This window comes from Rhipicephalus sanguineus, chromosome 9 (genome assembly GCF_013339695.2).
Source record: "Rhipicephalus sanguineus isolate Rsan-2018 chromosome 9, BIME_Rsan_1.4, whole genome shotgun sequence".
Taxonomy (NCBI): domain Eukaryota; kingdom Metazoa; phylum Arthropoda; class Arachnida; order Ixodida; family Ixodidae; genus Rhipicephalus; species Rhipicephalus sanguineus.
Window position 1 is genome coordinate 45,377,427 of NC_051184.2, and position 27,333 is coordinate 45,404,759.

The following is a 27,333-nucleotide window of genomic DNA, read 5'->3' on the forward strand; positions in this document are numbered from 1 at the left end:
GTTTCTGGAGTTAAAAAGAGAGACGAAACTGGAGCACTGCGTTGCGCGAGGCAGGTTCCGCGTTGCAGTCTTGTTGGCCATCGTGTCTCGGAAGCGGACATGGTGGCGATGAAAAAATTTGACTGTTTCGGTTTCGTAGTTGAGCATACGCGCTTGAATACCCGTCAAACCACCACGAGGTTTCGGGCGAGCGCGTATGCTGTCCCTCCGTCTCATGGAAACGGTTCGATTAATAAATAATGCATCCTTTCAAGGACATCGGCTTTCGGGACACGCCTATGATTGTTCAAGAGTAGCATCGGCTCAGACTCAGTTGACTGCTCCAAATTACAATACGAAACACACGAAGTGTTCGTTAAACGCCAATTGCCGGATTAGAGAACGTGTTTTAAAAAAAATAAAAAGCTGAAGGAATGGTATGGCGAGGTTTGAAGAAGTCAATACGCCGCTATCCGCGGGCGCGTTGTAGGTTCTTAGAAGGAGATCGAAATTTCGGCACGTACTGAAACTAAGAACTGAAATTAAAAAGTCCAAACCAAACGCAAGGTGTAAAACTTATCTTTTGAAAGAAGCGAATCGGGGATTGGGGCGTAATTTGAATCACTGGCATTTGCTAACGGTCACACGCACGTACTATGGGAAGTTTTTTTAAAAATTAAGAAGAAACAATAAAAAATTAGAGAGCGGTATAATGCCGACGTGTTGATAATTAAAAAAAAATATTATTGATATTTATATTATTCTCTATCCTGCACGTGCACCATATATGTTTGAGATCACGCGTTGTTGAAAGAGAAAAGAATGCTTTTGTGTGTTCTTTTTCCCGCTAGAACAATGCTTAGTTGGGGATAATATAGCATTGTAAAGAAAGGTTTAGTTCAGAAACTCTTACTGTATATTATCTGCACAGATGGGAAAGAGGAAATTATATTTTCTCAGCTACCACACTGCGCCAATTTTCATCATAGGTTTCTCGCACGAAAATGAAGTTCAGAGCTATAGTGACTGTGGGAGGCAATGTAACATTTCATTTCACGCATCAGTTTTTTTTTTTTTTATCATAAATAGGTGTCAAGTAAATGAACTCCATATCGTCACTTACGTTTCTAACAGAAGTCCTGTTTTATCGGTTCATGGGCTTTTAGAAAAAGAAAAATCCTGGCCATAAGGCAACTGGTTGAAATTGTGCATGTGTGCTAATAGTATGGCATATCATAACCAGCAAAGGCGACACGAACAAATTTTAAAGGGGTCATGAAGCACCCCTTAGGCTTGTTGAAAAAACACATCCTGCGGAAAGCTGACACGGCTATGAACTGCCCTGCAAAATATTACAGTCGTGCGCGCCGCGTAAAGGCCACAAGCGGAGCGCGAAGTTGCCGTTTCCCCAGGCGCCCTCTTTTCAAACAGAGGCCGGTTCTCACTCTCGTCGGTGGGTGGGGCGTCTGCACGTTGACGTCGCGGATCTGCCAGTTTACGTCGCAAGAGACATAGCATGCTTATTGGCCGATAGCCGACGTAAATCGAGAGCGGCGTTCGGATCAGATGCGCTTCTTGCCGCGGGGTGCCGCCACTTGCCGGCGCTGCACTCCTCAGTACACGGTAGCCGCACTCGCGCACGCGAATCACAGCGGGAGAGCGATCGCGTTTCATGACGCGCGCTGACGTAACTTCTTAACCCCCGTGCCATCCCTCCCTGTCTAGCTTCCAGTGCGCTCGTCGGCACGAGAAAAGAGAGAAAGCGCCGAGAGCGTGCGCCAAACCCCCGTAACTCCGCTCATTCTTGACGGATTCGAGAAATTTTTGAGGCAATCGATTCGGGAGGCAGTAAACTCCGATACTGAGGTCATTAGATCATTACTTGGAAAAGTGGTTCATGACCCCTTTAAAACGCCAAAGCATAACAGATGCACTGATTCTAAGGTGTCACAAACAGGGGTCGACATATTTCTGCGAACACTGCGTAGTGTGAAGGAACCATTTTGACTCTTTTATTTTTACACGCAGACATGCACTGTAAAAAAAAAAAGAAAACACCTGCAAGCAGCCACTTTAGTACGGTGCAACTCGGCGCTGACTAGCAAGCGAACGGGTCCCATTATGAAAAGCTATTGTGCGTTTACTCGTCGGCCTGTATTGAGTATGACACTTCGGCAGTGACCACCTGGAGAGCTAGCCTTCTTTGTTGGTTAGAAATAGCAAAAAAGAAAAGTAGAAGAAATGGGATCAAGATCTTCATGTAAAGCGAAAAGATCTTACTACTGCTGGTAGTACTGTTCGCAAGGAGGAAGGAAGTACCTATTATAGAGGAGGGGGCATTTAAAGACAAGTGAGTCAGCTCAACGCACGATCGTCTTATCACAGCCCATGGTGGGTTTTATCAGTCTCTTGTCTGGCATGGCATTCCAAGCCAAACAAGTGAGAATTGTTTAAAAACTATCGGGAGGCAAACATTCTCAACCAACTTCACCGATCTCTTGCAGTGCTTAACATAGAAAGTGCAAACGGAGACGTGGATAAGACAAACGCCCAAGTACTCGAGTCTCTCTTGTCTTACGCACATATCCGTCTATGTATTCTGCACTAAATGCTGCAAGAAATATGTCAAACCAACAAGACTGAAAATCAACTCTTGAAAAGTACGCATGTTCTCTGAGGTCACACATTGTGCTGATACTGCACGGAGAAAAGTGAAGCTTGCCAACTGTCCGTGATGTAAGGCTTCCTCCTAGTTTATCTCCTTGCTTAGAGACTGTCTGGTCCAGGCAAGTTACCGCATGTGCTTTTTGTTATGTATGCTCAGGCTCCTACGGCAAAGTTGAAATGTTCCATAAATGGAACGGCTGCGTGTTATTAGATGTGCGCTGTTGGTCGATCCAAGATGAAGCTCGGCAAGGGCTTTTCACTAATCCTCACGTTAGCACGAATTGCTAAAAAAAAGGAAACAAACAAACTCATTTTCTGTAGTATCTACATATCCAATTTTGGAATTGAGTCATATAGACAGGTTAATTTGACAATTGAGTTAAGTTGTTATTTAGCATGATGGGATATTGTTGAACTAATTATAGAATGGAAAAAGAGATAGCATTTTCATATAGTGGACAACGAAAGGATGGCAATGCATGTCAATCAGCCTTCTTTGTTATGGCCCGCACACACCGTCACAGTGTAATTAAACCCCTTGTTTAAAAATCTTCCCATCACAGTATTTTGACACCCCTACAGAAACATTTGAGCGCAAATTGAATATTACACATTACAATGTGGCATAAAAATTTGCGATGCATGCCCATTTGAAAAATTTTAATTAGTGAGTGGAAGCAACTACTATACTGCATTCAGCTGTTATTTGACAGTCTATTGTATTTAAGACTGCACAGATAAAAAGTGAACCAGGTTGCAGTATTTCGCATGTTTATTTAAGTCTCTTGACTGATCGCACTGCACAGACTGACGTCTCCATTGACAGTTCGTGAAATGCAGTACGCACTGCTGCAATTGTTTCGTGTCACTTACCTGCTAACTGTCCAAACAAGACAAGCGTTCGTACGAAGATGAAGGCTTGAAGTGATCAACTATGGTTGAATGAGGATTCTCGTTGGGAGCTCCAGCGGTGTTCCTGCCCTGGCAGCTGGCCGAGCTATTTTAATACCGCATGTCGGTACAAATACATTGTTTATCTTTCTTTGTATATTGTTTCCACTAGCTAACCACGTTATGAAAACATAGCGCAAACCTTCCCAACGAGTGCAGAAACCTCCTTGATTCTTGTCTTCGATTCTACAGTGAAAGAATCTTGTCTAATCAGGTTGTGTGTACGATGCAAATAATGGTCTCACATTCAGAACATATGCGTGCACTAGTGATTAATCCAGTATAAATAGCCAATGCACCTTACCCATGTATCACATTTTTATCACACGCTGCTGTGCTCACCATTATCGTTGTGACTCGCCATGGCTTGTTTTTCTGGGTGCAAGCTTGCCCAGTAGAGTTCTGTTGTGACTTAGTGAAGATAAACAGCGAAAAAAATGCGTGGCTACAAAAAGCTAACACACAGGACAAGAACTGACTTCCAACTGAATTTTATTGACATGAATGCGTCATATAAAGTATCTGCGGGAAAAGTTACAAAAAAGAACAGGGAAAAAAATGCACTGACACGAAAGCAGCAAAACCAGCATTAACAATCACAGTGGCCTGCTGTGAAAACCTCTGCATTCCAAGAAACAGAGCTCCCTGTCAGATAGCGCAACGATGGTTTGCTTACGCATCTGCTCCTCTCGCACCATCTGAGCAGCTTCGCTGATTATGTGCTATCTGACAGGGAGCTCTGTTACTTGGAAAATGGGGGTTTGCGCAGCAGGCCACTGTGATTGTTAATGCAATTTTTGCTGCACTCGTGTCAGTAAATTTTTTTTACTGTTCTTCTTTTTGTACCTGTTACCAGCAGATACTTATATAACGCATTGATGTCAATAAAATTCAGTTGGAAGTCAGCGCTTGTCCTGTGTGTCTACTTTCCGTAGCTGTGCATTTAATGCGCTGTTTATCTTCAGTATAAATAACCAACTAGCTGAGTCAGCTACTTTAATGTGGCTTACTGTTTTTGTTATTGTGTGGTCCTTCACCATCACTTCAATATGACAATACCCATCTCTTTCAGTTGGCATACCCGTCCTCGTCCTTTTCCTGGCTGGCAAGCCATTTAAGCGCGGATTTTTCTGCGACGATGAATCGTTGAGGTACCCGTTTCGTGACTCCACCGTCACTTCTCCAATGCTCTACACCTATGGCATTCTCATACCTGTTGCCGTGGTGAGTGCTCTGAATTCCTTGCTTGCCAGGTTCTCTTGCCATCTCTTGCCAGGTTGAACAACCCGTCTTCCACCCGTTTGTTTTGCAAACAACAGAAATATTCTTTCTTTCAATGTGCGCTTCTAACGCTTTTGACAGAATGATGCACACATCTCGTTTGTTTTCGGCACGTTGGGAAAGAACACATGTTAAGTGCCCTATTTGCTCCGACAAAAGAAAAGCTGTGTTCTTGAAGTGCCAGTTCCAACAGAACAAAGCCCGTAGATCAGAAATAGATTCATTCATATTAGTATATGCGACTCTATAAGCTGTCTGGAAAACAATGGTCTTTGCTCATTGGTGCAACAAAAAGGACGTGGAGAAATGAAAATTTCTGAAGAGAGACAAAAATAAGTTCTGTTTGCGGGCTCGTTTACAGTAAGCATCCAAAGTGCAATCCCGACATTCCCTTAGGAAGGAGAAGAAGGCATAAATGTTCATCGTTCGGAACGGTATCGCAGTGCTAGCCTCGCTTCTACCCTAGGTGGGAGGTCTCTTCATTCCAGAAACCCTTTGGTTTCCGCTGGCTCCTTGGCCCTTGCAACAAGACGTTGTTGTCGCTTTGGGTTTTGATAAGTGCGCAAAACCTTGAAGATTGTTGTTTTATATTTATCGCAAGCACGCTAGAAATAATTGTCTTTAAGGGAATGTTTCTCGAAACGTAGGATAGTCCCTTAAAGACAATTATTTCTTGCGTGCTCACAAAATATTTAAGGTTTCGCACACTTATCAAAACCTAAAAAGCCACCACACGTTTGTGCAAGCACTTCGAAGGTGTAAACAGCATTTTTATTTCAAGGAGGCTTCTACAAACTCACGTGCATGTGTGCAGATGTAATATATATATATATATATATATATGCATAAAATGCGCATAAAAAATTCAGGGGTGAGGGGTTCAGATGGGGACAATACGAGTGTTATCCTTTTGGTTTCTGCTGACAACCCGCGAGAGCTATGGCAATTTATTCTGAGGGTGTGACTGTATACACTCAAACCTCGATATAATGAACATGGATATAACGAATTACCGGTTATAACGAAGTAAATGAAGAATAGTCTTGTAATAGATACAGTGTTACAAATAAACGTTTATAACTCATTTTCGGGTATAACAAGGTTATTTTCGTGGCAGATGTGACTGTTATAATGAGGTTTGAGTTATATGTGTTGGAAAGCTTGGAAACTTTTCCTGCCATCCACATTATCACCTGCATTCTCTTTTCTTCGCCATTTTAAAGATGGTTGTGCTGGAGGGAATGCGAGCAAAGCTGCGCGTGCACGAGACGATCATCACAAGCAAGAAGCTTCTGCTCCGCTGGAAGGTGCCACCAGCATTACAGGTACGGGCAGTGTTTTCAAAGAATACAGAAAGATTTACATTCAGCATTTAATTTACGCTGTCAACAAATCCAGTTTCAATTGAAAGCGCACCTCCCTTTTTTTTATTGATGGTAAAGAAGCATGTCAAAGTTGTTAATCACAGTCGTCTGTGTTCTTCGCGTTCCACGGTGACACTTCCATGCCAAACAGACTTCTTTGAACTTCCTCACTTTCTAACCCAAGGCTGGCTAGCCTTAAGATAATATGCAGGCACTGTAAATCTCCCTTCAACGATCCTCAGTGGTGTATGCTGTTTCTGTCAGGCTGATTGTTGCTTTGCTAACCTTTTGCTGAGCTTTGCAGTCGCTTGTGAACTGTACTGAGCATGCAGGTTGAGTTAGACAGGCCTTATTCTATCCTACGTTGCCTCTCTACACAAGCAACGATGGAACTCTGATTTATTAGATAACTGCTGCACAAATACAAATTAAGTGATCATTGTTGCACTTCAACTCGAAATTTAAAACAGAACAGTAAATGTACAAAGTTTACAAATGCTAAACTCTGACCTTTCAACAGATATCGTGGCTCTGCACATCATGTTTATTACTGCACTGAAAGCATACAAATTCGATATACCTTGTAACTTACGTGCAATTGTTACAATGTTATGAAAGCTTTACAAGAGTTGTACAAACAATTTAGTTGTGTACCTCAAACCTGCATGGTACGTTTGTCTGCTTAAGACACGTTAATTGGTTATCTGGCATCATATTGGGATCATAAATTGAATATCCACTTACTAGAGTCATTAGGCTATAACTTTACTTGCCCCTTTTAAATGTCAGAAGTTCATAAAAAATTATGTCTATGTTTCATTTAGATAGATTGAAGCACTGTTGCTCTTCTCACACCAGGGTGTCTACCGAGTTGACTTTTCTAAATTCCCTGAGTTTTCCAGGTTTTCCTTGAGTGTTTTTGCTAAAATTCCCTGAGTGAAGCAGAACTTTGTTTTATGTCAAGATGGGTAGAGACCATGTCGCTCGGTGATGTCACTCTCTAATACGCACGTTGGAAAATAAAAACGACTTAATCCTATTTGAATAGTACATAGAACAGTTAAACCTCAATATAGCGAAGTTGGTAAAAGCGGCGACTCACTTCGTTATATCGAAACTTCGTTAAACTGAAATTCGACCTTTCATGCAAGGCATAGTTACTGAAGGATTAATCTTAAACTGAAGACGCCACAAGAATGTTCGACTAATATGGCTACATGAAAAAACTTTTTTTTTTATTTTTTGCGTGAAAAAAATCAATTTTGTTGAGCCTGAGGTGCAGCAATCACAGTTAGATGCCTTGCCAGAGTGTCACATGTAAATACGAAACAAATGCGGGTTAAATGCACTGTGGAATTGCACTTGTTCTGCTGCTGCGGGTTGTTGTCAAATCCTCGCGCGTTGCCCACAGCAATGCACCGCCTTTGCTACCATGTTGCCCAGCCGAACCATTTGCTCTCCACGAACGAAAAACATTGAAAACCATCCCACGTTAGAAAAAAAGTCACAGTTTCACCACGAGAGCAAAATAGTAAATCCGATAGCAACAAAGAGGAATTTTATATGAATATAGGCTAGGAGCTCGCTCCTTTAGGAAACGCAGCCGCTGCACTAAGAGAAGTGCCCTATCTATGGTTCAGGGGCGGATTCAGGTACCTAATGGAGGGAGGGGGGGGTACAATGGCTGAAGCCCCCGCTCAGCAGTGCATTTTGGTGGGTCACGCATATTTACAACAGCCTGGAGGGAATTATGGCGGTGCCTAAGAAGCCCTCGTTGTAAATGTGCATAGGGAAGCAGGAAAAGGTAGAGCGATGAAAGAGGTAGAGAGCAGGGACAAGATTCTCTTTACCCCTTTCGGGCAGTGGCAGGCGAAGCAACCTGAAAAAGGGGACAAACTCAACAGGCAGCCTGACAAAGGAGGTGGGCGACAGGCACTGAAGGGAGGGGGCGGGGACTGGCTTAAGGGGGGGGGGGTATCGCCGATACGCCCCCACACCCTTTGGATCCGCCACTGCTATGGCTTCAACGGAAGTTTTGCAATTAGAGCACAACACCTACAAAGGTATGTGCCGTCTGCTGATCCCCACTAAAGATACCGCGGCGCACGCGACCACGCCCGCTGGTACAAAGTACGCACTTCCTGTCGGACTCACGCAGCTCCCCCCCACCTCCCCAACCCGCCGGCTCCTATCTGTATGTGCCCATAGCGCGAACGAGACGGTACGACGCGCGGGGTGATGTAATCGCGATTTGGACTTGATAAGGAAGATCATGGCGAAGGCAAAAAATTCGCGACGGAGTGTCTATATAATTGCTATCGCAAAAAAAAAGCAATATAGCTGCGGGCTAAGATCGCATGAAAGCACGGCAACAGCCTGAATTACGGCACATCCGATTATGGTGGAAACGTTACTGTTTTCCGACATCGCGCGCCGAATCGAACAAATGAGACCCGTGCTGGTGTCGCGAATTTCGGTCGCTGCTATGCCTTGGCTCTGAAAACTTTTGTAATTCGGCTTTGTAGCAAACATGCACGTGGTGTGGCTGGTAATTGCGAGCTGCAGCCCACAAAAATATCGGTCGACTGCCTAAAACTTGTTTCAGCAGTGCCCTCATCGGGAAAAAAAAGAAAGAAAAAAGCTTTCACTTGCTGTGAATGGGTCCGTTAGTTACGCTGGCTCTCACCTGGAAATTTATTCTATTCTTCACGGAGTCCTCAATAGCATCTTTGAAGCTCGGGATCAGAGCGAGTGAGCTCTCCGATAACAGCCAACAAGCGTCGTCTTTTTTCTCGCCGATCGCGGTGGCTTGCCAGATACCAGCCTTGTCGAAGACATCCGCTTCCTGAACGATCGCGATCGCTTGCAAGATAACTCAAGCTCGTTACATCTACTGCTACCGCTTCTACAACTAATCATGCTTGTTACTTTACACGCGGCGATAACAAAAACACCATATCGGGCGCTAACGCACAGCGCGCGCGAGAAAAAATACAGAACTACACCGCGTAGTCACAGAACACCCTGACAACATTGCGCGATACGATGTGTCGTGGTTCATGGTTCCCGCATGCCACGCATTAGCCTGATTCTCTCCCATTTCAAAGGTCCGAAAGCGATGACAGCATCGAGGTTCGCCACTTCCCCGCAGCCGCAGCGGCCGTTTGATTTGAAAAATGCGTTCACAAAATATCGAGCCAGCGCTACCGCGACTCTCGTTGCCTTTCAATAAAGTTACTGTGGATTTTCCCTGATGGGAGCACAATTTCCCTGAGTTTTCCCTGAGAATTTCCAGACTACCCAAAATCCCTGAGAATTCCCGGTTTTCCCGGTTGGTAGACACCCTGGTCACACAATATGACTTACGCATTCCCAGAACATTACATGCAAAATTTCATTTACTTGTGATTCACAATTGCTACAATGCTCTGTCGTGCATGATCGAAAATGCTTATGTCTGACTCTAGTCACCTTTGTTTGTTCGTACATGTTGAATAATTCATGGAACGGTTGCTTTGCATATGTTAGATGAGCGGCATCAGCCGTGTCACTGTTGCTTCTTGTCCCATTGTTTTTTAAATTTTCGTTGTATATATTTCAATGTTCTTCACAACGAATGCACCTCTCAACGTTAAAGGGGTGGTGCCACCAAATTTGTGGCTTGCGCGTAGGGGTGTGCGAATAGTGAATTTTGGAACCGAATCGAATACGAATCGAATAGTGACGACACCGAATCGAATACGAATACTAATCGAATACTTTTCGAATAGTTTTCGAATAGTAAGACAACCATTCTCAAAACGGTCCTAGAACTCCGCAGCGTTTTTTTTTTCTTTGCTTGAAAGAAATATTCACGAACTTTAACCAAAGAGCGTTGCGCTTACTTTTAACTGACTCAAAATACCACAGCTATGAAATCTGAGGTAAGCTCGTATACAGCAGCGACCACAACCTTCGAAATATTTCTAACTGTAGGTTGAAATAAAGCAGTGACTGCAGATACTTTGTCGCCTGCTTTTAAATAAAACTGAGACATAAAATCTAAACAATTTTGAACCGAAGACTATGCATACAGCTAAGGCGGTAATGAAACACATAAACCTGCCATCGCAACATGGCCCCGGCACTGAAGGCATGTAGACATCGGTGTTGAAGGCTGTATCTGCAAGAACAATTTACGCAAACACAACCCTTGCATCTATTGCTATTCATGAAGCTGAATGCAGGTGCACCTTCAGTTCTTACAAGATGACGACAGGAACTGATTAATGGGATGCAGAGGCAGCATAGTAAAAACTGAGCGAGTATGGAGCTTTCATGAAAAAAACGCCTTCATCCGGTAATCAATATAGCGTCGGTAGTTTCGTAAAAGCTTGGGCTGCATGCATACTGGTAATTTAGTGATTAAAAGAAGAAAAATGGCCTTTAACTATTCCAAAGTTTCATTGTTTCGGGGTTCTCCCGTCGGCGCTAATTATTCGAAAACTATTCGAAAAATATTCGGTATTTCGAGTATGTACTATTCGATTCGAGTACCGAATCGAATAGAATGCTATTCGATTCGTTATTCGAAATTTTCGAATATTCGCACACCCCTACTTGCGCGTTCTTTGCTGTAAGCGTTTCCTATAGCTCAAGGAAGCATGATGTATGCACCAAGATTCACGTATTCTCGCTAAATAATTTAATATCGCCTTTTGATGTGAACAACTTTCGGTTTCGGTTTCTGGGCGCCGAGGTTGGGCAGTGACGTAGAAGTGTAGGAGGCATGGTCACGTGACCACACAAGGCTGTGACGCACTTAGCCAGGAAGCGATCGAAACTCGGCGAGTGATATGTAGCAACCGATGCTTTGCCGGTATTATAGTCAACTAGAATATATTCTAGTTCACTACAGCCGGTACGTACGTTGCGGAAGTGGCGGAGGTCTGGAGGACACGTTACTACAGCAGATTTGGTGTGACGTCACTACAACTTTCGTTGCCCATCCTACAGATCTACGTCAGTGTTGGCGCGCTAGCGATGGGTTTCGATCGGGAGAATGGGCATTTAGGTACACTTTGGAAGTGAATTAAAATATATTCTAAACATTTGCTGCGTCCGACCCTTCGTGTGGAATGTCCTTGCATACAAAGGAAACCCACAAAAGGCTTGTTATAGCCTCGAAATTTGATGGCACCACCCCTTTAACTTCACCGGCCACTTATGATTTATTTTCAAACTTAAACTAAGGCACGACACCCCATCGTCCGTCAAGTCCCGTGACATTTGTGTTTCAAAGAGTGCACCTGTGCAAAAAAAGGTTATCAAGATAATTCTGGGAACAGCGCGTCAGCGCAGAGTCACGGCTCTCTAACATATGTCGCCATTTATATTGCGGAATTCGAGCGTGTCAATGAGTGGCTGGAAAAAAAGGGCACTTCTGGCACGCATTCAAAGCGCTTTGCTGGGCTAGTTGGAATACTGAACTTTGATGCATTTAAAAAATAGAAATAGAAAAAAAAAGCATGCAGAAATGGAAAGAAAAATTGACACTAAGCATTGTTACTGTCTGTGTTTCTTTCCCGTGTCTGCTGGTTTTTTTTCCTATGTCGCTTAAGCGCTGGAAATGCATCAAAGTTCTGTCACGCACTCTTTCGCCTGACATTTCAGCCAATGTACCGGTGCAACGGCAGAGTTTTAAAGGGCAAAAAAACAACTTGCCGTATGCCACGAACATGAAAAGCTACTACAAATACAAAGTGAGCTGGAACTTAATTTTAAAATATAGCTACTTATAGAACAGGGGCCTGAAAGAAAATTGCATGAGCAAGATGCGTATAGCTTTTGGGTTTTGCGCCGAGCACTCCATTTCTCGGATTTAGCGGGGAGCCCCAATACTTCTCTCAAAATTTCTGCATCAATTAACGTGGTGGCACCCATTGAATTGACGGCCAATGCTACTGACAACATCCCTCGTAGGACCGAACAGGCTCAGTTTCCGAGTAACTGATGACATTCTTACTCAGTAAATGCTGGTGCAGGCTGTCGCTTCTTCTCATCTTACACATATACAAATATTGAACGCATATACAAATACCGAATGACAAAAATCACCACTGTATTTAAGATTGGTTGTTGATTTGAGACCTCGTAGGCCTAATATTGCTGGCATATTCAAATTTGGATTGTTTTGGCTAAGGATGGAAATAGGTCTTAAACACACTGAGCTGCTGCGAAGTAAATACGTACTCTTGCTAAAAGCAATTCCCGTATCGTTTTTCACTTGTTATTCATAGCATTCGAGCACATAAATTTTTCGGGAAGTACTCTAAGGCGTCACTTAGCTCTGAAAATCACGTGAATGCTTAGGCATAGGTGTGTGCGCTGGGGGGTTGGGGAGAGGTAGGCAGGGGAGGCCCCCCTCCCCCAATACCTCATCTATGCACTGTGTTCTGATCATTAAGGCCTCAGTGGGAGGGGGTTGCCTATGCACTTAGGGGCAATTCGCCAAAAGGCCCAAGTCATTTTTGTCTATTGTCTGTCTTTATCCCCGTATACTTACATATATGTGGCATGATCAATTAACTGTGCCTTAGCGCTGCCTTTTTTTTGCATCAGGAGAATAATTAAGAATCGGTGCACTATTCAGCGGCACGTGTTTTGACGCTCAGGGTGGCTTTCGACGCAGGTGCGCATAAAGTTCCTTCTGACATTGCAAACAAATGACATTTGCCGAGAGCATTTGGCTTTTGATATATGAGGCAGCGAGAAACGGTGGTACCTGCAGAACATATATGCTATGATTCGGCTGGCTGCCAATAATTCACTCAAAGTTGGCTGACTGTTGTAGACAAGCACTCCGACATGTTCACATTAATTTAGTGTGTGTCTGTGGTACATGTGAAGTGGCATGCGAGTGCATGTGTACGTGTCTGCATATGAATGTGATGACCGTGTGCTAGGGACACTAAAGAGAAACAATGAATTTGTTTAGATTGATAATGTGTGCTCGGAGAACTCTTGTGTCGTTTATTTCACCACCATAGGTTTATTATTAGAGGAGAAAACCAAGTTCAAAGCTTCATTTTTAAATTTCGAGCCGAACTTTGTAATTCGTGACGTAAAATATTTCAAAGAGCATAAAAATATAAGGTTCATATTATTAACAGTGAAAAAACTGCAGTAAACATTTGCAGTAAATCAACTGCTTGAGCATGGTGCCACGCGCGAACAGGCAAACATGAACACATCGCATTAGATGACAGCGAGCGCTGATGAACAGCTAGCGCATGCATACAAAAGTGAGCAACCGCGGCTTGCGTCTCGTCTTTCTGATAACGAGACCACCACCATTTGGGCATGGGCGCGCGGACACAGCGCATGCACGCGGAGCGATCAGTCGTCTCGGCTCACTCGGCCTTTGCACGCACTGCCGGTTTTTGCGACCCTTTTACGCCTATGCAGTGCGAAGGCGCCGCCGTTCCCGCCAACTACCGCGCGCTTGCTTCCCTCGCCCGCTGCAGCGCGCGCTCGTCCTCTCCCTCCACTTATACGTCGCACTCACCCCGCACTCTCTCGCACGTTTTCGGTTATCCCACAGCGTACCGTGCGCGTGGCACGTTGTCGCAACCGGAACATCACGGCGACGCAAAATTGTCGCTTGGAGATTCCCATAACTGCGCCTGCAATAAAAAAATTTAGGAGGCGTTCCCCTATCTGAAAGATCTTGCCCCCACATCGGGAGCGAAGCTTGGCGAGTGCTTGCCAGACCTACGTACTACTTTTATTTCGTTCCTGGTTTCTTTCTATCATTTAGTTCTGTCTGTCTTTCTATCCCCGCCGGAAGCGAAACGACTCTGATTGTATGCGGGCGTGGCGTGTGGGCGCGCCTACGCATTTGGCATCGTGCCTATAATGACTCACGTTCCGGCGCCGTCATGCGTTCATACTGCAGGCAACAATTAAATGTGGAAACATGAAGTGAGAAAAATTAAGTGACCTCGATAAAAGATCAGAATGCCACATCAGACACAAATTTACGCACGTGACTGGCGCGCACCTTCGAGGGACCGCATTTCTGTACACGACCGGATTTTTTGCGTACGACAACGCCGCCACCGAAATCTGTAACTCATAACAAGCTTCGCTTGAAAAAATAAATAAATAGAAAACGAAGTATGAGTGACGGAGTTTCAACCACATGGGAAATCCAGGGTGTCGGAACGGAACGAAAACGAAAAACGAAAAAAAAAACGATATTTTTGACCGGAACGAAAACGTAACCAAAACTTTATCTATTATTTCGTTCCGGAGTGAAACCGAAATTTTTTCAATCGTTTTTCGGTTCACGAGAAAACGTCGCAATCCGGAACAACTGAGCTCATGCAAAGTGAGCAGTTATGCATATCTCAGGGTACAGCTAGTATTAACGCGAACCTCAGGCAGGAATTCCAAAGCAAAGATATGTTGAAATTGTGCGAAAAACGAAAACAGTGGCGACAAGAGATGTTCATATTAACGCAAGTGGACTTTCGCGCGCCTGTCACGCAGGCCAACGTGGAGAGGGCATTGTCGGCACTGAAGTTTGTTACAGAGAAAGCTGTCACGAGATCACAACAGGTGACTTTGGCACCATAGTTGTCCGCCGCCGCCGGTGCCCGTGAAAATTAAATGAGAAACAAATTTCTAGGATCGGATGGGATTTTAATCCGCGCCCTCTGCGTGGCAGTCGGGTCTTCCACCGGAGTGCCACGCTGGGGCTTGTAACTCATCTTTCACAAAAACACTCTATACAGGCGTCATGTCGGGCAAGGAATCGCTTTAACATATGTAATATAGCGTGGCAGAAGAGGAAAATAACATCCAGTCATCAGACAATGCTAATAGCGCAAAAAGTGTGTGCTTTAATGCTTCCCACCAGTGTTGCGGAGTTGCCCCACCAGAATTGGAAAGACTCCGGAATCATTCCACATTTTCGCGACCCCGGAATGGAATGGGGACAACGCTTGGAGAAGTGGAATGAGACTGGAATTAAGCGCCTTTTGCACGGAATGGAAAGGGAATAGAATTAAGTCTTTTTCCGAAAATAGAGCACATGTGCGTCTACGTCCCGTTTTTCAAACTTCACATATTAGTAAGTCAGAGCCTCGAAATTAACAATAAAGCAGTATTTTAAAAAAAAAGGCTTGGCTAATTACAAGCACGGTACATTTATAAGCAACGCGCCTACTACAAACCGAGGCATAAGTTAAAGTACAAACAAATGCATTATCCCAGCAGATACAGAAGGGATCGAGAAAAGTTATTTCTGCGCGTTGGTTCCCATTGATGCCCCCACACGAAAGTGGCGAATACTCTCTGCACAGCCTGATGTTAATCTCACGAGCAGTTTACCTGAAACACGTAAATAACCTTTGCTACAAGGAAGACATTGCATACCTGCGCACAGGCGAACACAGAAAGTTCTCCTCACCCCAACCATGCTTGCGAGGCGCGTTTGACAAGCGTGAATGCTGACGAGCAGTACTGCGGCCCAGCGTTCGGTATTCGATGCAAAGGCACAAGGTGCCCGAGCAGTGCACTGTTCCAACTAATACCAGCAGATCTAGAGGGTTTTCTTCCCCACGAACCAAATCTTAGTTTTCTCCATATTCGCGACCACTCCAGACGCGTGGCAAAACTGCTTAGTCTTCTTGAATACTACTTTTGTCAGCAAAAAAATACGCTATGTCGTCATTTTAGCATTAACACATTTAAGCTTAAACAATATTAAAACACCACCATTCGTTCAAACACGCTGACCAGGCAAATGCTATAGGTAGCGGGCAGGGGCGTAGCCAGAAATTTTTTTCGAGGGGGGGGGGGTTCGACCATACTTTGTGTATGTTCGTGCGTGCGTTTGTATGCGTGCGTGTATATATACGCAAGCAGAACTGAAAAATTTCGGGGGGGGGGGGGTGAACCCCCCCCCCCCCCTTGGCTACGCCCCTGGTAGCGGGATAACTGCCCATATGGGAATTAGTAGGGTGGTTGTACTGCACGAGATATGTCACCAAGCTACTATCCCTCGACCTTGGTAACGTGTTTTGCGTACTTTTGCAGTTCTTAATGCATCTGATGACATCAGCCTTATGGGGCGTTCATTCTTAACTCGATAAAACTATCAAGATGCCTTTCCTACGTTGAAGAATTGCAGGAATGGAATTGAACTGCCCGCCCATTCCCAGAGTCCGAATGGGCTATAGTTTTTTTCATTCCGAGGAATTGAAAGGAATTGAATTGCGGCAAGTTCTAATTCCCCGGAATGGAATTGGAATGGAATGGAGGCGCCCATTCCGCAACACTGTTTCCCACCCACTGCAAAGTGCCCAGCCATAATACTTCATCATCATCAGCCACAGCACAAAGTGCACATAATGCCTTTCAGATGTGTAGCGAGTACCACGATTCTCCGAAGAATGACGAAAAATGGCATAGTGGGAACTTCGCTACTTCAGAAAAATTGCGATGATTTATGGCGTAATGGGTACCTAGCATGTGTACTTGTATTAGTTGCCCCAAGAGACTCTACAATGGGCTCTACAAAGTCCGCTCTTCCAGCTTTCGCTGTGACTGTGCTTGCTGCGTGTTCCGCGCAGGCCTGGCTATCTTTTTATCAGAATAGCGGTCTCGCACATCAGGGAGTAGTAGTACACTCAATGACGTGCTGCTTCTGAGATCGTGCTCACTCCCTTGACACAAAGCATTGAGCCCACTAAAAATATTCGTATTTGTCTTTTGAGAAAATAAATACTCTGACTTTGAAATTAGTACTGGTTTGTGCTAGTTGGTAGGAATTCGTGGTATATCAAATTTTTGCATACAAAAAAAAAAAACCGTTACGAACCGTTACGGAACATTTTTTTTTTTTTCGATCCGGAACAGAAACGGTACTTTTTGCGGTGGAACGAAACTAAAACCGAAACGAAAAACATTTCGTTCCGACACCCTGGGGAAATCTGTCGAGTCTGGACGATATGTGTTCTACGCGGAAGTACTCCACGATCGCTTGATAAGCAGGGTTCTCCGCCGTCCGCGGTGGTTTTATCCAACACAACGATATTTCAGCGGCGAGTCACACGCCGCTCAACGAGTTTTTTGACCGACACGACGTAGCAAAGCGGACGGCATGCAGCCAGTCGTGACTTAGCCCCGGAATGTCGTTCCTTTTTTTTCCCCTTGCTCAAACGCGGCATTAAAGGGCACCGAGGCAGCGTAAACAATGTCGAAGCAGCCGTGACGCAGGTGGTAAGGAAGTTTAATTAGGTTTAAATGCCGCACGGAATGCGAAAAAAAAAAGGATGATGAAAATATGCAGGGAGGAAAACATAACTGGCGGAAAATATTAAAAGGCGATTAACGTTCCATGCCGTTCTCGCACCACGGAGAATCAAATACGACGCAGACAGTTCCAAAGCACGACGCAGACACACGCTCCGAGGCTGACGTTTTCACCGACAATTTGAAAGCAATGTCGTCACCAAAGTCTATATATAACGTTTGTCGCCATCTGTGTTTGCCTTGGACATGCTGGGGCTACGCGAACTGTCGCATACTCGGTCTCATCTTAATATAATTAATGCGTGCGTGCCGCCAGCGTTCGCTCGCCAGGGCTTTTGTCGTCATTCCCCGCGCCATCGATTTGACATCCCAGTGCTGGCTTAACCGAGATATATAGCCCCTAGAGGCACCAATCATTGACGCAACGTTGCCCATCGTTACGGAAACAATGCGTGCTACTAGCATATGTGTCAACCTTCTAACCTCCTTGTCGATGCCACAATGCCACGTATATTTCACCTGTTCTCTATAGGTCCAGATACGGTCGACGGCAATGACGTAGCCGAAGGGAAGGGGGTGGGGGGAGTTGGTGGGGTGAGACCCCCCGAATTTTTCAGTTTTGCATGTGTATATATATACGCACACATACAAACGCACATAACGGGTGGTTGACCGCCCCATTTCTGGCTACGTCCCTGCCACATACAATGCCCTATACGTTTCACGTGTCCCCTGAGTCCAGATGCGATATCTTGCGTACGTCAGAACGTGACAGAAAAGAGCTCAACCGTCAAATTCCGCCATTCTGTCATCTTTGACTGGCAGGGGGCTTCGCCTTCTCCGATTGGTTTCTATACCGCCGAAAACCGCGATATGATTATGAGGGATGCCGAAGCGGAGGCTCCGGAAATTTCGACTATCTGTTAACGTGCACCTAAACCTAAGTACACGGTTCAAAGTGCGGCCGCCGCGGCCGGGATTCGGTCCCGCGACCTGTGGGTCAACAGTCTAGCACCATAACCACTAGACTGCCGCGGAGGATGCAATTCGATTCTAGTCGCCGTCGTTATCGCACGCCGTTTCCGTTGGTTTTTCCAGCTGATAACGCCGCCACGTGGAGACTTATGAGGCGCGATACACGTAATGGCACTTACTCTTCACTAAATAGAATCGCTGACTGCAGTGTTCGCCCTGTCTGTAATCACAACTGAATTCAACGCACAGGGCAAGTGTATATGCAGTTAAACACGCACCTTGAAAGCCGCGAGTCTACAGCTCAGAATAAACTGCCGGGCTCTTTTAGACTTTGTCGAGCACAACTAAGTTGCCGTTCATTCCGAGTTTAGTTTAATGCCAGCGGGACGTCCCTGCATAGGGTCTGTTTTGCATGATAAAAAGACGCTCGTCATTTCTAACCAAAACAGGAAGCGGCACGTGGTGTTTCGGGGCGTATGCCCCCTTTGAACCCGCCATTAACATGCAAGCGCAAGTTCTTGTCCATTGTGTCTATCAGGAAAAAAAAATGCTATCATACGATTGTGACAGGTATACGAACGAAAAATGTCGAAAATCCGCCATATAGTCTGTATATATTCTATATATTCTTTATTAAAGAAAATGAAAATTCATACGAAACAATCAACTGGCAATGGCGAACAGACTGACTTATACGACGTGTCAAACGTGCATGCTAAAATGCAATATTGTAATATTGAAAGGTTTAATTAGTAATTGTCATATCTATCTCCCGCCCTCGGAGCAAGGAATATAGTGCAGAAACACACGCGCATGCTACGTGTGCACACTGCATCTATAGGCCGTTCACACAAGCGGTATAACATAACAAGAGCAAAGACTTCGCATATGCAAATCTCATTCACCCCGTGTATTTGCCGGATCGTGCCACCGTCGTTGCCTCATTCGCATCCGAGAAAACGACTTCGATCAGGGTGAGGCTGCTTCGCGAGGCATTTAAACGATAAATGTATTGAGATTATATCTACGTTCATTTACGATGTTTATAATGACAACCTATCTGGTATATATTTTTTTTTAATGTTTGGTGTTTCTTGCGTAATTAGCGAACTCCCATAGAGACTTGGTGTCATGGACGCAAAAGTTACCGAGGTCAATACTCCCTCCACCACCGTCATAGGGTGTAGCAACGTCACGCGTATAAGAGTGCGTGTGTCACAAGAGTTTGCTCTGACGTCAGACCGAGTGACGTAAGGACGATTACATCACTTTAAAATTTTAATTCACTGTCCTCCTAGTGCAGCGAACGTTTCGCACAAATCGTGTACAGGAGCGCAAATGTGTCATGTTAGCACACCGTAATTCTAAGGCACTCGATATTACATTCCAAGAAAGAAAATGAAGTCATATGTTGTTTTGTGTGAGTTTTAGTAATTAACCCTTATTAGCGCATAATTAAATGTTTAATTAATATGCATTCAGTCGTGTTCCATTTTTATATATCAAATCGTAGACTCAAAATGCATGTGCAATTTGTTTTTGGTTGTGTACATTTAGAGCGAGAAAAATGTAATACTTTTTGACGTTCGTCTTGGAACGCGGCACGTCGGCCTAGCCGTCGAACACCGCAGTGCTTTCACCACAGTGGTCGGATTCAGCACACTGCAGGTTAAGTAAAGACACAGTGACTACGCAGAAGGTTCAATTCATCCTACTCGCAATGTATCTTGCTTTTTTTTTTTTTTTTGGCCACTGGTCCAAATAACTGGCAAAAACACGTTGCTTAGGGGGATGTATGATATTCCAATTTCGTAGGCCATTATTTCTACTGACAAACGCTTCATATGTGCAGCCGCGACAAAGGTAATCTTTTGCAGCGTTGCCTCGCAAGAGATAGTCCTTATAACAGATGCGGGGATCGTACGTTCCTGAGATAAATCAATCGCTCGGTAGTCGGATCACTGCAGTACGTCACCGATAACATTGTGCGGTTGGGGAATACACTACAGCAACACCCACTGCTGCCTCACACAGTGCGCAGGTAAGCTATATAGGGTGATAAAAGGGTCACGTGACACTCTTCTCAGTTATCATACATCTACCTATAATGGCCTTACCACTGGTTTCTGTTGCCTCACGAATCTGTGGTTCAGAATTTTTAAATAATAATCGCAATTGTACCCGTGCAGTAATCATCAACATCGATCGAAGTCCGGCCTCCACTTTGATGAAGGGAAAAAAGAAACCCTGACCCAGGCTTGATAGAGGTTGAGATCACAGTTCGTTCATGCATGTCAGGTACTCTAGTTGATATATCTCATCGTTGTTGTCGGCAATCATGAATAATTTTTTCAATTTTGCTTGCGTATATATACACGCACTCACACAAACGCACGCACGAACATACATAAAGTATGGTGGAAGCCCCCCCCCCCCCGCGAAAAAAAACTTTCTGGCTACGCCCCTGGTCCTCAGCCGCCATTGTCGTCAAAAACCTGCATGGCCATAACCCTGCACACCGGGACAGGCCAGACTGAATAAATATGGGGGGCCCAGATGGCGCCCATCCCAGACGATTAGCCCCCCCCCCCCTTATCCATGGGCAAGGGGGAGCCACAGATCCCCCCCCCCCCTGCTGGACCCATGGTTCTTCATTCGATTTCATGTAGTGACAATTCGCGTTTTTTTTAGAGTATCCCTTTCAGATGAGAAAACGTTGCCATTCGAACTTCTCGGGTGAAAACGTTTTTTCGCCGCAACCCTATAGTAGCACGCAATGTTGCCACAACGTTGAAGCAACTTTCTCAATGTGGCGGCAACGTTGTGTCAACATTTGGTGCTAGTAGGGATATATATAATTAAGTTCGCGGACTGATATCTCGCACCTGCACTTGCAGTCTTCGATTCTGCAGCTGCGCCGTATGTGCGCGAAAACGACATTTATAACTTGCATTACCGAGTTATAAGAATTGCTGATGTGTTCCACAGAAAAAAAAAAAAAAACGTCTAGAGTGTAAGTGCATTACATTGTGAAACGTTTACGTACGTAGTGGCGTGCGCGCGGAGTCGGTGAACTCCGTCATACGAATGAACAGTGATCATCGGCATGTGCGTCTAGAGCGTCAACGCTCTAGACGAAATGTGCGTGTCTAGAGAAATGTGTGTCTAGAGAAATGTGCGTCAACGAAACAAAAAAGAATTTCATTGCACTTTTAGTAACTGCCACGTTGACGTCAAGTCAATAGCGCACGTCCGAAACATCTACCCCGTCGGAGCGTATAGAGCAGCACTTAATTTACATTCAAAAACAAGTTGCATCGAGCGTGAAAATTGACTGTCGGCGTGCCGCGGCGTCGGGCACAGAACGAGTGATGCAAAAAAATGGCGAAGCTTGCACCGAGTCGCGCAAGGCTTGAAACGGCGAAACGGACGTTTCTGAAGTCTAATCTGGTTGCTTGTTCTAGTAACGATGGGTTGCTTCGAGGTTGTTGCTAGGCTTCAGCTAGGTTTGTCACGACACGGATGTCCAAGCTCCAGAGCCGAGCATTCGCACCTCTCGATCGTGGATCTACGGGCACGTCGACGTTGGCGTAGGGCTTCCAAACCTGAACGAAGAGCGCAGTTGGGTGGCCTTCTTTGTTTCTCATTATTCTTTCTTTCTCCCCTTTCTCTTTGTTTCTTGTATCTCTATTTTGTATCTGTTTCTTTCTATTTCTTTCTCGTTCTTTTTACCTTTATTTCTCTTTCTTCTCTCTTGATCTTTCTATTTTTTTCTCTCTTCCTTTCTTTTTCTTTCTCTGTCTTTCTATCTTTTTTATGTCTCGATTTTCATTATTTCTCTCTACTAGCTCTCTACTAGCTCTCTCCACTTTCATTGTTCTCTCTTTCTATAGCTTTCTCTCTCTCTTAGTGAACCTGTGGTGAGTAGTGGGATTTGCCCAATTTCTGTGGCACATAGCCGTTGGTGACGGTAGTTTTCTGATAGGCCGCTAAAATAACGGCGAGCTTAAACATCTTCGCTTTTAAAAATAATCACGTGCTGACGCCACCGTATGGCGTCATCATGACGTCAGAGATCGCTAAAATTTGTGACGTCATCATGACTTGACGTCACATGATGCCGTCATCACGTGACAGCGTAGCTTGGTCAAAGGTGGGCCGATCACGCAGGCAGTGCAAAACCGGGTGAGGTGCCTCCGATCCTGGAGGCAGTGCAAAACCGCGCTAGGTGCTCAATGTTTTCGGAGGGTGGCGGGGCAGGATACATAGGCGTGCGCAGGGTTGCCCATCAGGGAGGGCAAAGGTTCATCGCAGCGCCCCCCCCCCCCCACCCCACCCTACTAAGTCAATGTATGGGGCAGATTTTGCGCCCCCCTCCCTAATAGGTGACTAGAAGGGTCAATGTACGGGGCAGATTTTGCGCCCCCCCCCCCTTGCCCCCCCTCTGCGCACGCCTGTAGCAGGATAGATACATCGACTAAGAAGAAAAAGAAGATGGCTTTCGCCTTCGAGTCGTGTTAGGACCGTACGTTAGGACCCTAGTTTTTTCTCTCCTTTTTTTTTTTTTTAATTCTGTCACACAACACTGATCGTCATCTGGCTCGCTTCAGTTTCCTTTCTTGAAAACTCGACGCCCGCTATTTTGCTGTTACGAATGCTACGTCGCAGGGGCGTATAGCCAGGTTTTCATATGGGGGCGTGCGGGGTCCGTGTGTGGGTTAACATATGTGGGTGTACATGTGAGCACACACACGAGTACACAGGCTTCTCCGTTATGAGGGGGACGGAAAAACGTCAGAAGTTGGGGGGGGGGGGGGTTGCCCTTTGGCTACGCCTACGCTATGTCGCGCTGATAGCCCCGGACCCGGATCACCCGGATCTTCCTTGCGTGCGGCGTTAGAGCAAAATGCACGCAAGATAGACGACACTTATGTGACAGAGGAAACACGTCAAAGGATGCAATTGTTTAATCTCTCTCTATTTTTAAATGGAAACAGACGTTCGGGAATGTGCGGGCGTGAAAATGGCGAAACTACCATTTTTTTAAAACTCATTCATTTCTTTTCATTGCCGAAGTCGCGTCGCTATAGTAACCTTTTGTAAAGGTATGAGTGAAAAAAAAAAAAAACAGTAGGAACGGAAATGAAGTGACGGGACAGATGCTCGACTTGCATTGTAAACGTATCAGCGGAAAAAAAAACAGCAGAAACGGAAAGGGATTGAATGACCCAGACGCTCAGCTTGGAACTCATTCGAAACTTGAGCGCCTGTACGCGTCCTGTCATTTAACTCCTTTCCGTTCCTGCTGTTTTCTCCCACTCGATACTTTAACAGTATGTTTCACCACTGCAGTGGTGAAACATACTGTTAAAGTATCGAGTGGGAGAAACAGTATGTTAACAGTAGGAACGGAAAGGAGTTAAATGACAGGACGTGGTTAGCACGCCACCATCTTGCTGCTAACCTTTGTGGTAACTTTCGGAGCTACAATCGCGCTTGCCGTTGCCGGAGCGACAGCAGTGCAGTTTCGCGGAGCAAAAGCGGAGATAACAGCGCGGAGAGCCCAGAAACGGTCGGCAGAAATGGTCACGAAAGTGAATGCTCTGCTCGTCACAAAGCTGTTGTTGCAGGAAAAAAAAAGAATGAAAAAAAAAACGCCAGGCCTGCGCGGAAAGCGCAGCACAGTCACAGCGAAAGCTGGAAGAGCGGCATTTCTAGAGCCCGTTATAAACTCTCCTGTGGCTACTAATACAGGTACATTAGCAACGTACCCACTACGCCACAAAGCGTAATTTTTGGGAAGTTGGGAAGCACCCAGCACGACATTATTCGATGTTCTGCGGAGAAGCGAGGTACCATATGTAAGCGATTATGTGCAGTTTGTTGATGCGGCGGTTGATGACGATGAATAATCATGGTTGCGCCCTTTGTAATGGGTTGGAAGCTTTAAACGACCCACTAGTTACGTAATGCATATTGTGTGACGCCCTGTCGTTGTTTAACTGTCCCACCACGCTTTATAACACACTTTAACCGGAGAAACGTAGAGCGAGAGAGAGAGAGAGAATTGACTTTATTGAGACCCTAAGGAAATGGATCATGGGAGCCTTATGGGCTTCCTTGGCAACCAACAGAAGTGCACTTGCGAGGAATCCACTACGCTATAAATCATTGTAATTTTTGAGAAGTAGGGCAGTAGGCACTGTGCCATTTTTCGTCATTCTACAGACAGCCGTGGTACCTGCTAAACGCATGTAAGGCATTATGCGCACTTTGTTGATGCTGTGCGTGATGACGATGAATAATTATGGCAGAGCTCTTTGTAATGGGTTGGAAGCATTCAACAACCTACTCGTTGCGCAATTCGCATTGTGTGACGCCTGGTTACAGAATTCGCGTGTTGCGACGCTTGGTGCTCATTCTACTCTTTTACCACGCTATATTCCATATGCTAATGTGGTTCCTTCCCGACATGAAGCCTGTATAGGACCTTTTTGCAAAGCAGCTTCAAGCACCGGCATGGCTCAGAGGTTGAATACTGGGCTCCCACGCAGAGGACCCAGGTTCGAACCTCGTTCCATCCTGGCATTTTTTTCTTATTTAGTTTTTTTTCTTATTTCGAGCGATACTGGTTACGGACACCGGCGGCGGCGGCGGCGGCGGCGGCGGCGGACAACTACGGCACCAAAAACGGCCGGTGAAATGATCTCATAACAGCTTTCGCTGTAAAAAAAAGGCTTTAACGGCATATACACTCGTCGCGTTGTCTCCGCCTTTGTTCCGGGGCCCCGCGCGGTCGCCTTGACGAGCGACCGCAGCTGCGGAAATCATACTTTTGTGACTGCTGCGACACCACGAAAGGTTAACACATTTCCCATCCATCACCGCGGCGGTCTCGGTCGCTTACGCGCACAGCTGGAAGTCTGCCTCAAAACCATGCGTCATCGGTAAACGTCGACCGCTTGCAGCCCTGTAGGCAGGGACGCGTGTCAGAAATTTTTTCGAGGGGGGAGGGGGGGGGGTAACTATATATTATGTAATGTCGCGCTAAATATGACTTGCTACACGGGAGCGCGTGGCTTCACAAGCTTAAAGGTTGCACGGCTACAACATTTTCTTATTTCTGATGATCCCCAACTGATAGAACAGTGTTTAGTTGGAGAAATAAGGGCTAGTGTTATGCATGTGTGATGTCGAAGCTCGTCATATTGAACACGACTGTACATCCGTGCGTGCCCCCGTTCAAACCCCCGAAAATTTCCAATTTTGCGTGTATGTATGTATACGCGCACACATGCAAACACACTCACAAACATGCATAAAGTATAGATAACCCGCACCCCCCCTCCCCTGAAAAACTTCTGGCTATGCCCTCGGTCGACCTTATACTAATAATGACAATAGAAGTCCAACTTGGGTGCGAATCGAATAAGTATGGCTCCAAATCGGGACCTATATTCACAAAAACATCTTATACGAAAGATTTTCATAAGAGAACATGTCAGCCAATCACGATGCAGGTCATATTGCCGAAGGAATCTGACCAATGGGAAAATGCACTTACGAAAGAGAAGTTTCGTGAATTCGGCCCCGTAACCCTTTTATAGTATTCTTACACAGACATTATGAATTCTTTGTTAAGACGAAAGCCAGCATCAACAAGAATATGTAAAAAAAAAGCTACAAAGAACAAAATGTTACATATGTCATCAATGACGTCAAAAAATTCCACGATTTTTGACGTCATCAGTGACAGTGTGCAGGGGCGTAGCCAGAAAATTTTTTTGGCGAGGTTCAACCACTCTTTATGGTGGTGCTTGTATTTTTATGTGTGCATTTATGCATGTATTTGTATGCGTGCGTGTACATAACTATGTAAAAGTGAAAAAAGTTTCAGAGGGGTTTGAACCCTGCCCCCTCGGCTACATCAGTGACACCCTGAGTACATTACTGCCAGTGAGGCCTACTTAAAACCAATTCTTTGAGCTCACCAAGACTTTTACCCTGTGACCTCCAGGAAAGATGCAAGAGACGAAAGACAATGATGGTGCTGGTGAACAGCTGATATGGCGCTGAAGAGCTTTGCAATTCACATGGACTGCCAAACGAACAAATATCTCAGTTGTAAGAGAGACAAATCACAAATGTTCTTTCAATGCAAGGGTACTGAAACTAAATCTTTTCTTATTTTGGTCATGTCACACCAAACTACAAGTTCAGTGGAGCGAAAAATTTGTGCTGGCCGAAGTGGAGGGCGGTAGAAAACGAGAGAGCCCATGCACAATGCATATATATATATATATTAAAAAAAAGTTGGAGCAAGAGATAGAATGGAACGAGCGTTTCCTTATTTATCATTATAAGTGACAAAAGCCCTATATCACAACAGCGTTGCGATACATACTCGAGCTATGCAAACAATGTGAGCGTCGCATGACACGTGACAAGCGCTGTCAAGACCATCACGCAACTAAAGCACAGAGGGCAACATCGTGCGCGTGGTAACACCGTTCCCAATTTTGATGCTGTTCACAATAAACACTATAGGGAAATCGAAAAAGGGCACTCACATCGGCATGACTCAGCAGCATGCCGTTGAGTCACATGCCCCTTTCAAAAGTTGTGTGTGGCTTCTGAAAAAGACAGTTAATACTGTGCAACCTGTTGCGCAGTATGAATTTTTTTTGTCAATCTCCGTGTGCACAACTCGTGCGCTCTATGCTGTAGCCAATCTTTAGGCTAGCTTCAAGCAAGAGGTGCAACAGACATGCGCAGTGCGATATCCAGTAATAATTCCACACAATCAATTCATTGC

General features: G+C 45.1%; 1 protein-coding gene across 4 annotated transcripts in view; it reads left to right on the plus strand.

Annotated features, from left to right (window-relative positions):
• LOC119405085 (putative phosphatidate phosphatase) overlaps window positions 1-27,333 on the plus strand; it is a 53,736-nt gene that overhangs the window by 418 nt on the left and 25,985 nt on the right. For all 4 annotated transcript variants that reach the window (XM_037671858.2, XM_037671860.2, XM_037671862.2 and 1 more), the window contains exons 2-3: window positions 4,670-4,821; window positions 6,102-6,203. In XM_037671858.2, coding sequence (XP_037527786.1) covers window positions 4,670-4,821; window positions 6,102-6,203 — 254 coding nt within the window. The remainder of the gene's footprint in view (window positions 1-4,669; window positions 4,822-6,101; window positions 6,204-27,333) is intronic.